Consider the following 15,697-nt stretch of genomic DNA (forward strand, 5'->3'; position numbering starts at 1 on the left):
TGTCTGCTAAACTTCTTAATACTATCACTGTACACCCCCTTGCTTAATAAAGGCTCATTATGGAGTGCCCACTGTCAAACCTAACTGATTTAAAAGACAAACAAACAAGGATCCAAAGAACTATAAAGTTTTTGAAAATTTAAAAAGGTTGCCATGGTGGATTCTGAATATTAAGGAATATTCAAACTCAAGGATACATAGGCCTCAATATATATTCACGTGTTCAACCTTCTGAGACCTAAAACGGTAAAAGATCTGACTACTTTCATGTACAAAACATTAAAAAGCATACACACACACGGTTCAGCCTTGACTTACACCTCAGGGTCTTCACCCTCAGCTGCAGGGTCCTTAAACTGGATTTCATCATCATCTTCAGTTTCAAAGGTATCTGTGTCACTAAGTTCCACTAAAAATACAATAAGAGCATACGCTTAAAAATATAAAATCAAGGTGTTACTAGATTAATTGCCTATTTAAAGAAACAATACTGGATTACTACTAAAACACTGAAGTGTACAACAGACTGCTTGTAATCAAACTTCGATTCAACAGTTTCATTCCAAGAAAAATCTTCCCAACTGCAAACACATCACAGAGAACAAACTCACAATGAAACTGGTAAAAGAAGTTCACTGCCAAGTAAGTATTGATCTGATTCCCAATTATCTTACTATTTCTTAAACGACCTAATTGTCATCAGAATCTTCACTCTTACTTAAAACCACATAACTTGATAATAAAATGCACTCTAATAGAGTAAGTAAAATTGCTATCATGTTCAAAATATGCGTTTAGTGCACTTCCTCTTTTTGGTTACTAGAAGTATTTTCATCTTTCCAAGCTTACTAGAGGAATACTTTTGTCTTTAAAAAATAAAAGGGATATCTTTTAAAAGCACTCTCCACAAAACGCCACAACAGTACTCTGTATACGAAGAAAAACTGAATACTCCTCCACAGAAATCAATACCAGTACCATAACTGTTGTCATCGAGTAGCTGAAACCAGCTATATAATCTCTTAAGCATTGTTAAGAGGCATTCCTTTAACAACTCGTATGTAAAAGTCTAGAGCCCGTAAATTTTTCATTCCCCACCAAAAGAATATACTGCAGGAAGATAATCCATTACTAAGTTCTTAATATACTGATATTTAACACATACTTAAAGAGTATTGAAGCATATTTGTAAAAATACATAAAGAGGGAGAATCCTGAAACAACTGCTTCACCTAAACACTAACTAGCAAATGCTATGAGAAGACAGGGAAATGTAAAATCTTTGATAATAACTACCATATTCTGGAAGCTCTCCATAAGCCTTCAGACTTCTAGCTTCATCTGCACTGTACTTTAAGATTACATCTGCTCTGTTATCCTTGGAGAAGAACAAGGAAGGATCAAAATTGGTTATGCAAAGAATCATCAGCTGTCTCATAAATTACTTTCAGATAAACACACTTATGTGAAACCTCACCATTCTCTCACCTTCCTTCTATCATCCGCACACACGCGCGCACACACACACACACACACACACAAGTCCTCGTGATGAAGTCTGCATGCATGACCAAATAAAATATAGACTAGGAAAATGATGTATATAATGCACTGAATCAAAAGTACGAAAAGGAAACACGGCGGCGGGGCGGGGTGGGGGGGTGAGTGCTGTGGCACTACTGTCCTTGTTCACTCTCTAACACTGTAGTTCTAAGTGAAGGTGGTATTGTTACCCAAGAGAAACCTTTCTATCACCCACAGTTCTTAGAGTATCTTACTGATTCGCATTGTTTGTGGTGATTTAAAAAGATACCTATATTCTCCTAAAACCTGACAGGCTTGGAGTGAAGTCCTTGTGTGTTTATAAAGCTCTTCTGTGTGCTTCTGATGCAAATATGCCTGTGAAGTACTGCCCTAACAAAGTTCACTTTTCTCCATTTTAAAGACGCCCAGTCACTGACAGAGCAAACAATTCTGAATGCTTACAATTAACCTAGAAAAGGCCTAAAGAAAGGCAACTGAAAATATCACAGTCATAAAACTGCAGTGTAGTAGAAAGCAACACTTCTCAAACTATAATGTGCACAAAAAAACATGTAGGTATTGTGTTAAAAGTCTCAGTGCAACTCAGTAGGGAAGAGATTAGCTAATAACGTACTAAGATACTTCCACAGAGTGGGGGTGCTGCTATTATCTTTACAATATGATTTCAGTAACAAGGGTTTGCAGTTATCCACAGCAGATTAAAAATCAGAAGAGCTGTTTGTGGCTATCACTTTGAAGTCAGTACCTCAATCCCTTATAGGATTAATATAATTGTGGTTACACTGCCCGTGAAACAAAGAATTAAACTGGGAACTAACAATTTTTCCATTCCTTTCCGGGGTTATATGTAGTTCAACTAAAATAAATGGACATGAAAATGATGCACATTTACAGAGTCTATATTTTTACTCAGCACATATGAAAAATGGCAAGGTTATAAATGGATGATCCAGATCACAAAATCATACAAAGGAAAAAAATTCAGTAAAGTTTCAGGATATAAAATCAATATGCAAAAGTCAGTTATAATAGTAATGTGTCCATACTACGCAAAGTAATGTACAGATTCCATGCAATTCCTATAGAAATTCAAGTAGGAGTTATTTTCAGAGACAAAGCTATATGGAACCGCAAACAATCCTAACCACCAAAGCAACCTGGAGGAAGAATAGAGCTGGAGGACACACACTTCCTGCTTTCTAAACACAACTGTCCCAACAATATGTCTCCGGCATTTCACCAGTACTATGGACTCTTGGGACAAAACTCATCACTCAGAAATAAAATTTTTCAAAGACAATCAATTAAAACCCATGAAGGGAACCAAGATCTCAGTGTAGAAAAGACATCCTCTCCAATAAACAGTACTCGGAAAACAATACTTAACATATAATGGACGCCTTTCTTACACCACAAACTGCCTAAAATTACCCTGAAGTAGATCAGAGATTTAAACACAGGCCTGAAACCCTCAAACTACTGGCAAGAGAACGCAGTGCAAAACTACCAGGTGCTGCTCTTGCACTTTGCTTTTTGTATAGGACACCAAAGCCAGAAGCAACACAAGCAAAACCTAGTCAGTGGAACTACATCACACTAAATCACTTTTGCACAGAAAAGGAAATTGTCAACAACAACTACAAAAAGACAGTGTACTAGATCGGTAAAAATATTTGCAAATGTTATGACCAATAAGGGGATAACATCCAATGCAGATAAATCCTGCCATCTGGAGCAACTATGATGAAACCGGGGTGTAGTGTGCCAAGAGAACCAAGTCACACAGAGAAGGCAAACACTGTAGGACCGCATTTATATGTGGAATCAAGACTGAAGACACACTAATCAAAGTTCAGGGATGCTCCTAACCTCTCAGCTTCGAGTCACCTGGATTTTCTGCACGAGCCTGAAATGAAGAGCTATCAGTCGCCTGGCTTAGTATCAAAGGTATACCACTGCAAGCACAGGGCCTGAACGCAGAGGATGAGAGGCCTGCTGGTTTTTAATGAAACCTCAAACACGGGCTGTCTGTGATGTTATAAAGAAGCATCCAGTGGCCACAGGCAAGGAAAAGATTCATGCCTTACACAATCTGTTTCAGAAATCACTCAACAAACAATGGCAAGAAAAAAGCCCTGGGAGAAGAAATCGGATCTCCCGTCTCACCATGTTATATTTGCACTTTTGAGTTTTCAACAAAAACAGAAACAAGAACAAACATGGAACGTACAAAGAAAAAGGAAAATGTGTTCGCTCACATACCAGAAAATACGTAGGCAATACAAAGCATGACTGAGAAAGCCTACAAGCTGGACTTAACAGAGACATTACCTCGGGTAGCATGTGTGAAAAGAAGACAAGAAACAGTGTGCATAATGTGGTTTTAATTGGGAAGAATATTTCACTAGAGAATCAAGACAAACTTATTCTTTAAAAGAAAACTAGTGGAGATAAAAAAGTCACTTTAATCACTAATAGAACGATCACACCAAAAAAATCAACAGGGAAACAGAAGACTGAAATTTACAAATCAGCACATCTTAATTATTTACAGGAAACATGACTTGATAATAGAATAGAGAGAGAAACATGACCTGATAATAGAATTATTGCACTTAAAATTTAATTGGGCACATGTGATGGGTTTGACAAGGACTTCTGTCTCACAAGTCTTAGTACAAACACTGAGGTCATAGCGGGCAACTAACAAGTAGTTTTTTAAGCATTCATCTCAGATTTATAACATACACTCTAAATCACCTAGTCTATGTCTTACCCTTCTCCTACAAGCCAAAAACCCCCCCTTGGAGATTAGAGGTTTTGCCTGACTTAATTGCATCATCTTACAGCAGTGATTTCTCAAACTGCGATTTGAGACCTTGAAATTTAAAAACTGCAACTGAGAACCCAACATAAATTACTAAATTTTTCTTTTAGTGAGTAATAATGCTAATGAAAATCACTCTCATATGCTACTGTTCTATTTCAGCAAAGGGTAGTTTACAAAAGTATTTAAAAAGCAAAATGGGCGGAGTCCTCTGGCGGTCCAATGACAAGGACTCAGGGCTTCCTCAGATGTATTCTGGGTTCAATCTCTGACTGGGGATCTAAGATCCCACGAGCTTCAGCGCCATCAAAAATTAAAGGAAAAGACAAGTGAAAGGAAAATGAATAATCTAGCTCTGTGAAATATATATCATAAAATATGAAGATACCTTCTCATTTTACTGCAGAATACTGAAAACGTCAGCCTGCACCAGAATCACTGAAAACCTAGCACAGAGGCCTGACTACACCTGGACTTTAAAGAAGGACAGAAGGATGAGCTCTAGTATTTATCCAAAATTATAAGAGAATATTTATTACTTATTATATTTAAAATAAAGAAAGAAACAACCAGTCTTCCCACAAAACACATGTACCGTCAGCCAGCCAGAATCCTATCATCTTAAACACTGTGGATCATAACAAATTTGGATGCCAGAAGGATGAGACTCATAACTGGCTAGAACAGGTCAAATGCATTTTATTGCATCATCTAGATACTGATATTAATGATTCTTAAATTCAAGATTATACACTTACACGTAATTCTTACCTGATAGTCTCGAAGACCAACCAATATAATATCTGAAGAATTTATCCAAACCTATAAAAGAAAACTCATGGTATATTGTATGTAAAATGCAAACAATAGTGTTCAATGCAAACAATAGTGTTCAATACTTAATACAAAAAATATAATTCATTCGGTCTGTGAAAAATATCTACTAATGAATTATGGCAAAACTACAGATGAGTGTGTGTGTGTATGTGTGTGTGGTCTGTGTGTGTGTTGTGTGTGCATGTGCATGTATGTGTGTATTATCTGTGTGTGTGCTCATGCCTAAGAGCATCTGAATGTACAAGAGCATAGTTCTTTGTCACGTGAATTACTTTTATTCACAAATCACTCTGGACATTTTCAGTTCTTTTCAACAAATGAAAATAAGTCATCTACACAAATATAGTCATCTAGTTACCAGTCGACGTCAATTCAGGTTCCCAAACCACTAACTGGAAGAGAATGACTCAAGAGAACAAAACTGTTTTTTAATCCAAAAAAGTAGGGTTGAAGGAACTTTTAAACAATATGGTCAATCAACGTGCCAAAATTACTAAATATGATGCTCTACCATGTTCCAATTTCAAATGTCCCTAACACCACATACAGCTGTTCCCACAAAGCAAAGTCTTACCCAGGACCAAACGTTAGGTTTAGTTAACAATTAGACTTCTGTTGTCTGAAAAATAATCTTCAGGTGTTTTATTTTTCTTGCTTTCTTTCTTTCTTTCTTTCACGGCTTACCATTTCCATTTGGTTCATACACGGACTCTGTCTGTTTCCGCAAGAGCAAACATTTCTGGCATAAGTCCAGTCTAGGTGTCACAAATCATTCTTTCTAAATCTAAGTCCTAGTATTAAAGTTATCAAGCATTTTCTAATTTTATGCGTTTATATTGCCATATAAATCACTATTCTTGAAGTCTTCAAGAATTCACCAAATTCAGTCACTTGGAAGCACAGATAAATGTTTTAAAGGTAAGCTTTGGACTAAAGGAAAATATACCTCCACACTGACCTTTTTTCTCAAACTTCCTCGGATATGACATATCCTTGTCACACCGTCAAAGCACACTGCTTCCAACCGTGCATTTCCCAACATTTTGGTTACCTGGGCATACTCTTAGGAAGGGGCAAAAAAGAAAAAAGAAAAACAAAACCGTAACATACTGTCCAGTTTTCCTAAAAATGCAACACTTGTGATTAAGTTGGTAACTTCACTGTGAGTGCTAACTTTAGACCAAACCATAATTTAAAACAGAACAAAAGGTTCAAGTATGACAACAAATGAGAGCTGTCTCAGGGGACATATATTAATGTTATCCACAAAAATGGGAGAACTCTTAGTCTCTCAAGCAATGTCTACAGTCTCATTCAGCTAAACTGATGCACTTATCCTCTTGTTTCCCGAGCAAGTAAAATTTGACAAAAGTGAAGCAGTTGATCCAAATTCACAAACGTTATTTCCACGAAAAGCTATCGCTACTGGGTATATTTAAGTCATCCACTAATTTGAGAAAATCAGTTCAGTCTTTGTCTTCACGACTGCATGCTCTACCTCTGCACACCAAAGTGGCTCACTTCAGACTGCGCCCTACATGCTGGCTTAGCAACCTCTCACGCTGCATATTTGCAAAATCTTGCCTCTCCTTTCCCTCATTAACTCTACTGATAATCAACAGCAGGCTGATCACTAACGAACATTTGCTTGAGGACACACTGATGCTTATTCTAAAGTCCTTAATAGAGTATTTCAAGATAAAGCGTCAAATGCTTAAAGACAATTCTATCTAAGCATAGTCAAGAGGCCACCAGATTCTACTGTCAGTTGAAGACACTGACATAAGCATTAGCCAGCACGGGATGACGTCTTCTTGACTTTAAATGACAAACGCAGGCATCAGAATAGAGAAAGAAACAGGCAGTTAATATAAAGCAGGTACATTACTAAAGGTTTACTAAGGACAAACATCAAAGTGACAGCCACTGCAGCCACAATATTAAAGGCGACTGCTCCTGGACCTTTCAGGTATGATATAAATAAAGTCCCTGATGATTATACCGTGGAAGCGAGAAATAGATTTAAGGAACTAGATCTGATAGACAGAGTGCCAGATGAACTACAGACAGAGGTTCGTGACATTGTACAGGAGACAGGGAGCAAGACCAACCCCAAGAAAAAGAAATGCAAAAAATGCAAGATGGCTCTCGAGGAGGCCTTACAAACAGCTATGAAAAGAAGGGAAGTGAAAAGCAAAGGAGTAAAGGAAAGACATACCCATTTGAATGCAGAGTTCCAAAGAATGGCAAGGAGAGATAAGAAAGCTTTCCTTGGCGACCAGTGCAAGCAAAGAGAGGAAAATAAAAGAATGGAAAAGATTTCTTCAGGACAATTAGAGATACCAAGGGAACGTGTCATGCAAACATGGGCTCCAGAAAAGGCAGAAATGGTATGGACTTAACAGAAGCAGAAGATATTAAGATGAGGTGGCAAGAATACACAGAAGTGCACAAAAATGATCTGCCCGACCCAGATAATCACCAAGGAGTGATCACTCACCTGGAGCCAGACATCCTGGAACGTGAAGTCAAGCGGGCCTTAGAAGTATCACTACAGACAAAGCTAGTGGAGGTGATGGATTTCCAGCTGAGCTATTTCAAATCCTCAAAGATGATGCTGTGAAAGTGCTGCAGTCAATGTGCCAGCAAATTTGGAATACTCAGCAGGGGCAAGGGGACAGGAAACGTCAGTTTTCTTTCCAATCCCAAAGAAAGGCAACGCCAAAACCTCTCAAAGTACCGCACTGCTGTACTCATCTCATACGCTGGCAAAGTAATGCTCAAAATTCTACAAGCCAGGCTTCAACAATACATGAACTGTGAACTTCCAGATGTTCAAACCTGGTTTTCTAAAGGCAGAGGATCGGAGATCAAATTGCCAACATCCACTGGATCATGGAAAAAGCAAGAGAGTTCCAGAAGAACATCTATTTCTGCTTTACTGACTATGCCAGAGCCTTTGACTGTGCGAATCACAATAAACTGTGGACAATTCAAAAAAGTTGGGAATACCAGCCCACCTGACCTGCCTCTTGAGAAATCTGTATGCAAGTCAGGAAGCAACAGTTAGTGGTGGATGTGGAACAACAGACTGGTTCCAAGTAGGAAAAGGAGCACATCTAGGCTGCACATTGTCAACCTGCCTATGTAACTTCTATGCAGAGTACATCACGAGAAATGCTGGGCTGGATGAAGCACAAGGTGGAATCAAGACTGCCGGCAAAAAATTCAATAATCTCAGATACGCAGATGACAGCACCCTTGAGGAAAGATCCTCTTTATGAGAGTGAAAGAAGAGAGGGAAAAAGTTGGCTTAAAGCTAAACATTCTGAAAACAAAGATCATGGCTTGCGGTGCCATCACTTCATGGCAAATACATAGGGAAGAGTGGAAACAGTGGCTGACTTCAGTTTCGGGGCCTTGAAAGCCACTGCAGATGGTGACCGTAAGCATGACATAAAAAGACGCTTGGATGGAAAGTTACAACCAAACTATACAGCATATTGAAAAGCAGAGACATTCCTTTGCCAACAAAGGTGCATCTAGGCAAAGGCTATGGTTTTTCCAGCAGTCATGTATGGATGTGTGAGACAGGACGGTAAAGAAAGCTGAGTGCTGAGGAACTGATGCTCTTGAACTGTGGTGTTGGAGGAGACTCTTGAGAGTCCCTTGGACTGCAAGGAGATCCATCCAGTCCATACTAAAGGAGTTCGGTCCTGGGTGTTCATTGGAAGGACTGATCTTGAAGCTGAAACTCCAATACTTTGGCCACCTGATGTGAAGAGTTGACTCTTTCGCAAAGACCCTGATGCTGGCAAAGATTGAGGACGGGAGGAGAAGGGAACAAGAGAGGATGAGCTGGTTGGATGGCATCACTGACTCAAGGGACATGAGTCTGGCTAAACTCCAGGAGTTGCTGATGGACAGGGAGGCCTGGCTTGCTGCAGTCCACGGCGTTGCAAAGAGTTGGAAATGACTGAGCGACTGAACTGAACTGAACTGCTCCTTGGAAGAAAAGCGATGACAACTCTAGACAGCATGTTAAAAGGCAGAGATATTACTTTGATGACAACGCTCTGTACCGTCAAAGCTCTAGTTCTTCCAGGAGTCATGTATGGATGTGAGAGTTGGGACCATGAAGAGGGCTGAACGCCAAAGAGTTGAAGTATATCAACTGTAGCGCTGGAGAAGACTCTTCAGAGTCCCTTGGGCAGCAAGGAAATCAAATCAGTCAATCCTAAAGGAGATCAACCCTGAATATTCACTGCAAGGACTGCTGCTGAAGCTCCAATACTTTGGCCACCTGATGCAAAGAGTCGACTGCAAGGAGAAGACCCTGATGTGGGAGGGAAAGCAGGAGGGGAAGGGAACAGGACAACAGAAGATGAGATGGTTGGATGGTATGACAGGATTCAAGGGATATGAGTCTGAGCGAACGCAAGGGTATGGTAAGGACAGGGAACCCAGGTGTACTGCCGTTCACGGGGTCCCGCAAGGGTCACAGACATGGCTTAGTGACTGAGAAGCAACTCCCCCAAAGAGATTCTTGTCTCATCTGTCATTATCCTGAAAGGTAAATGGGATTCCAACTATGGACAGTCCCTTGCATCACAGGCCATGAACCCAGCTTAGTACTCAGGGCTGCTACACAGGAGAAAAGAGCAAAGAAAAGATAATGATAATTTAAAGACTGGCCCTGAAACACACTTCTAACGTAAGGAAAAAATATGAAGGTCAAAGACCAGATTATCTTTAGAAACACATCATGTTTCAAATATTTGTGTTTGTTCCTGAGCGTGTGTGTGTGTGTGTGTGTCTGTGTGTTTAGTGACTTGCACTATGCAGGAATAACTACATGGCTTTGTTATGAAGTGCTGGAAATGACTGAAACAAATGGACAAATGTTTATGGTGGTTATATATACACCAGCTCAACAACAGAGAATAGAATTTTCAATTGAGAGAAAGGTATGCACAAGAACTGAACAATATGCTAACTTCAATTCATTTCAACATCCACATATGGCTCCTGGCTATTCCTGAACAGGGGTTTGCCCAGTGGCTCAGCCATGAAGAATCCACCTGCAAACGCAAGAGACAAAGGAGACAACGCACTAGACTTCCGGGCCAGGATGAGCCTGTGGAGAAGCAAATGGCAACATACTCCAGTATTCTTGCCTGGAGAATCCTGTGGACACAGGAGCCAGGTGGGCTACAGTCCCCGAGATCTCAAAAGAGTCAGATGTGACTAAGCGCAAGCACTGGGGCTAGAACCGAGTACCTACCAAGTGACAGTATAATGCTAAGGTTAAATTTCCTGTGACCATGCTACTGGAGTTACATAGGAGAAAGGCTTCGCTCTTACGAGATGGAATATTTAGGGCTAAAGTCCATAACTGTATGTAACGAGACCCGCCTAGAAGAAAGTTTAATATGTTAGGAGGACTTTGACAAAGGAGGCAAGAATATACAGTGGAAAAAAGACAACCTCTTTTAACAAGTGGTGCTGGGAAAACTGGTCAACCACTTGTAAAAGAATGAAACGAGAACACCTTCTAACACCATACACAAAACTAAACTCCAATGCAGTAAGGATCTAAATGTAAGACCAGAAACTATAAAACTCCCAGAGGAGAACATAGGCAAAACACGCTCCGACATAAATCACAGCAGGATCCTCTATGACCCACCTCCCAGAATATTGGAAATAAAAGCAAAAAGAAACAAACGGGACCTAATGAAACTTAAAAGCTTTTGCACAACAAAGAAACTATCAGCAAGGTGAAAAGACAGCCCTCAGATTGGGAGAAAATAATAGCAAACGAAGCAACAGACAAAGGATTAATCTCAGAAATATACAAGCAACTCCTGCAGCTCAATTCCAGAAAAATAAATGACCCAATCAACAAATGGGCCAAAGAACTAAACAGACATTTCTCCAAAGAAGACATACAGATGGCTAACAAACACATGAGAAGATGCTCAACATCACTCATTATCAGAGAAATGCAAATCAAAACCACAGCGAGGCACCATTACACGCCAGTCAGGATGGCTGCTATCCAAAAGTCTACAAGCAATAAATGCTGGAGAGGGTGTGGAGAAAAGGGAACCCTCTTACACTGCTGGTGGGAATGCAAACTAGTACAGCCGCTATGGAGAACAGTGTGGAGATGTCTTTAAAAACTGGAAATAGAACTGCCATATGACCCAGCAATCCCACTTCTGGACATACACACGGAGGGAACCAGATCTCAAAGAGACACATGCACCCCAAGGTTCATCGCAGCGCTGTTTATAATAGCCAGGACATGGAAGCAACCCAGATGTCCATCAGCAGAGGAATGGATAAGGAAGCTGTGGTACATATACACCATGGAATATTACTCAGCCATTAAAAAGAATTCATTTGAATCAGTTCTAATGAGATGGATGAAACTGGAGCCCATTATACAGAGTGAAGAAAGCCAGAAAGATAAAGACCAATACAGTATACTAATGCATATATATGGAATTTAGAAAGCTGGTAACCATAACCCTACATGCAACACAGAAAGAGAGACACAGATGTACAGAACAGGCTTTTGGACTCTGTGCGAGAAGGCGAGGGTGGGATGTTTTGAGAGAACAGCATCAAAACATGTATAATATCAAGGGTCAAACAGATCACCAGCCCATGTTGGATGCATGAGACAAGTGCTCGGGGCTGGTGCACTGGGAAGACCCAGAGGGATCGGGTGGAGAGAGAGGTGGGAGCGGGGGTTGGGGTGGGGGAATACATGTATATCCATGGCTGATTCATGCCAATGTATGGCAAACACCACTACAATACTGTAAAGTAATTAGCCTCCAACTAATAAAAATAAATGAAAAAACAAACAAACAAACAAAATGTTAGGAGGAAAATGTGCATGTTCCAAAAGAAAGAATAGAAGAAAGCACTGAAAATTAGTGAGTCTAAGTTATAAACAAAATATGGGAGTTGCACTCATATTTCATCTCCTCTGTGGGCTTAGCTAAATATGAAAGGGGAAAAAGTAAGTGCTTCAGTCAGTTATTTTACTCTTATTTTAGTCTGCACTTACTCAAGTAAGAGAGAGTCAACTATTCTGTTACTTTATTAAATATGATCATGCACTAGTGACATTGGAGTACTGAGGGGCTGAGGTCTTGGCATGGATTTCTCATAGTCTACTGAAAAATGAGTGCAAAAGTAGGCGATTTTCAATGTTGGCAGCCAGGCTTACTCTGCTCCAAACACTACAATTCACTGTCATTTATACCATGGTTATCCACAGAATAAAAACAGGACACCTTGTTTACAGAAATGCCACATTGTAAACCTGCATGAGAAAAGAAATAGTGTACAATAAATTAATACAGAAATTATGGAGAAATATAGGGCACTGTAAATGGGGAAAAGATGGAGATACGAGGGGCTTCCGTCGTGGCTCAGGGGTAGGGAATCCACCTGCCAATACAGCAGACACTGGTCTGACCCCTGGTCCAGGATGAACTCACATGCCTCCCAAAGACTGAGCCCCTGTGCCACAGCTATTGCGCCTGTGCTCTACAGCCTAGAAGCTGCAACTACTGAGCCCATGCACTGCAACTACTGAAGCCTGGTCTCCCAAGAGCCTCTGCTCCACAAGTGGAGAGGGCACCCCGATGGGAAGCTCGTGCATTGCAGCTACAGAGCAGCCCCTGCTGTCCTCATCGAAAGAAAAGCCCATGCGCAGTAAAGAAGGCCCAGCACAGCAAAAAAAAAACCAAAAAGAAAAACACATAAGCAGATAAAAATCGTTTAGATGAAGAAAAAACAAGGGAGTTATGAGACAACTCCTCAGCATTATGACTAAGACATGTTTCAGATCAAACTGTGAAATTCACATTACCAGAAAAGGTATAAGTAAAGAATTCTTACCTTGTCCATCTTCTTTAAAGACTAGGTTTCTATTTTTATATTCATTCTCCTTCTTACCCTTACGCTTGTTTCTGCCTCCTTTACCTAAGTGATTAAAAAAGTGAATAAAAATTGAAATCTAATCATCTGTATAATAGTTTACAAACTCAACTGTAAAACAAACAAACGTAAGCTTTGAAACTTTACAAAAACACAGGGGAACAAACAGGTTATCATTTAAATAGCAGGAAAATATTAACAGACCTCAAAAGAGATTTACAATTTAACCTAACTTGCTTACCGATTAGCTGCTTACAAATTGCCAATGACGTTCTTCTAAATCGCTGTATCAACCACATAACACATTACCAGAGATAACCATTAGCATTTTTATTATCCATGCTTTCCACTTAAACCTGGATTCTATACATTCTCTTCCACAATTTACTTTCCAATTAATAAACCGAGACTACTCCATATATCTGTAAAGGAATGGAAACTGAAAAATCATATGTAGAAACGTCTTCAGTTTGGCATGAGCGTTAGCAGCTGGTTTAAAAGTCCCACAGAAGGAAGACGGGAGCCACCCAAGGCTGGACTGAAGATAACATTAACAAAAATGTATTGAACATCTATTAAGCACCAAGCTGTACTAAGTCAGCATTCATAAAGTCAGTCCTATTCTCTTCAGGATACACAACCCAATGTGGGCATCTGAAACTTCATTCCTAAAAACAGAGGAGGAAACAAGGACTGTTTCTCTTGTTACAAATGCACACTTATTTGTAAGCTAAAAGTGAATTAAATAGATTAGAAAAAAACAAGTAGAAGTGGTTTGTAATTTACCTAACACATTATGAAAAAGAGGTTTCTAGAGTTTGCCTGGATAGTTAGCAGGAAAACATTTGCTTGCTAGAGAAAGGCTGTGCCAGTTGGTTTGGGGAATGTAGAGAGCACTGAACTCAAAGGTGAAAAATTTGACCCAATGTGGCAAACCTTAAGGAAGCCTTGAGAGCTAACATGAAGTGTCAGGAATGAATAATGAAGAGAGGTTTGCCTCTCGTGCAATGTGAAATGTGGTGCTACTCTGAAGGAGATATTCTCACTCCTAGCAGTTCCAGTTTGCCAGGAGGCATTACAAGAATATTAAACATGACACAAGAACAACTCAGGTCTCTAAAAAGGAGAATTCAAGGACTGACTGTCCCAGGGCTCTGCTTCAGTTAGTTTAGAAGTACCGTTTTGGAAGTTACAAGCAGAAGTACTGTCAAATCTGGTTATTTGTGAACTGTCTGACTCAGAATAAAGACAAATAGAAATACACAGTGCCAGCATCTATTTTACTGGATAAGAAGGCTGAACACGTTGGGATATGTGTGCGTTCTAAAGAAGGTTAAGGTTTGTGACAGGCAGAAGAAAGTAAACTGGCAGACATGAACCTAAACGTGCAACAGCGTTTTGCCTCCGTGTTTGCAAAGCAGTCTTTTCACCAGTAGTCAACCGCGCACAAAGTAAACTACTGACAAGTATTTACTAGACCCAAAGAGAGAATCAGTGTGTCACAAACAACAGCTAAGGGAGAGTCTTCGGAAGGGATGAAAGCCTCAGGGACGAAGCCTCAGCTGCCCGAAAGTAGCCTTCTGCCAGTTTACTACCGGCCTGCAGTTAAACTGGCATGAATCCAAAACTAATCGTATTTTCAGCTCCGTGTAAAACTGACAAAAGCGGAGAGGAAATTATCCCGCTCTGTCTACAGAGCGGGAGGAAGCAGGAGCCGCTTCCTAGCTCCTCTGTGGACTGTGGAGTCCGCTCAAAGACCTCAGCCAACCACACAATGGAGAAACTACCACTGACCGCGGCAGAGCAGACCCTGGTGCCGGGAAGCCGAGTCATTACCTTTATTCTTGGGCATAGCTGCAACGGCAGGCTCACTGTTTCCAAGCAGCTTCCGGTGCCGCTGCCGCTGGCAGGTAATCCTCCGAGGTTTCCAAGGAGCTAACCTACACACTCCGACTTGAGAACTCGCGCGAGAAATCGGAGCGCAGCCACGCCTAGCAGCAGCAAAATGGCGACCCAGCCAGTGTCACGTGGTTAACGTCACTTTCCCCGCCTCTGACGCTATGGGCCTATCCTCCAAGCACATTCTCTTCCGCCCTACGGAGCACGTGTAGTCCAAACCCACTGACTTCCTGGCACTCAACAATGTGAAGGGACGCTGTGACAGATTGCAGTAGACAGGTATAGATTTTTGGAGAACACTGCGCTGAGCGAGATGTGTCAATATAGTGGAGACCGCATGCATTTCCCCAAATAGAAACCGCTTGAGCTGACTCAAGCTACTGAGTAGACTTTTGCTATTTTGTAATAAGTGCTCTTGACCATTTGCTCTCTGATCGTTTCTTTGTTTGAATTGTATGTGTTGTCTTCCTTCTTGGAGAAACAAATTCCACCAGGAGGCTTCTGTTAGAAATATGGTACATAGTACACTGGTGGAAGAATTAAAGAGAAAGGGTATAGATGTCTCTCAAAAGATTGAGCCCAGGATCATTACAGACCCCTCTCTTAGGTCCACCAAGATTGGTGTAT

General features: G+C 40.5%; 1 protein-coding gene across 1 annotated transcript; it reads right to left on the bottom strand.

The window, feature by feature from the left end:
* Nucleotides 1-314: 314 nt before the first annotated feature.
* LOC133053605 (eukaryotic translation initiation factor 1A, Y-chromosomal-like) lies at nt 315-15,023 on the bottom strand. Its single transcript, XM_061138157.1, has 6 exons — nt 15,008-15,023; nt 13,133-13,216; nt 6,168-6,271; nt 5,144-5,194; nt 1,297-1,378; nt 315-409 (listed from the first exon to the last, which is right to left on the bottom strand). Exons 1-6 carry the CDS (start codon nt 15,021-15,023, stop codon nt 315-317), a joined length of 432 nt encoding a protein of 143 aa, XP_060994140.1.
* Nucleotides 15,024-15,697: the final 674 nt, after the last annotated feature.

Source organism: Dama dama, chromosome Y, assembly GCF_033118175.1.
Source record: "Dama dama isolate Ldn47 chromosome Y, ASM3311817v1, whole genome shotgun sequence".
Lineage (NCBI taxonomy): Eukaryota > Metazoa > Chordata > Mammalia > Artiodactyla > Cervidae > Dama > Dama dama.

What these genes read in the sequence shown, in the direction of transcription:
- LOC133053605 (XM_061138157.1), bottom strand. An exon ending in GAGGAAGTTTGAGAAAAAAG is followed by an intron (nt 5,195 to 6,167) that starts GTCAGTGTGGAG and finishes TTTCTTTTATAG; the next exon opens with GTTTGGATAAATTCTTCAGA. An exon ending in TGGAGAGCTTCCAGAATATG is followed by an intron (nt 410 to 1,296) that starts GTAGTTATTATC and finishes TTGTATTTTTAG; the next exon opens with TGGAACTTAGTGACACAGAT.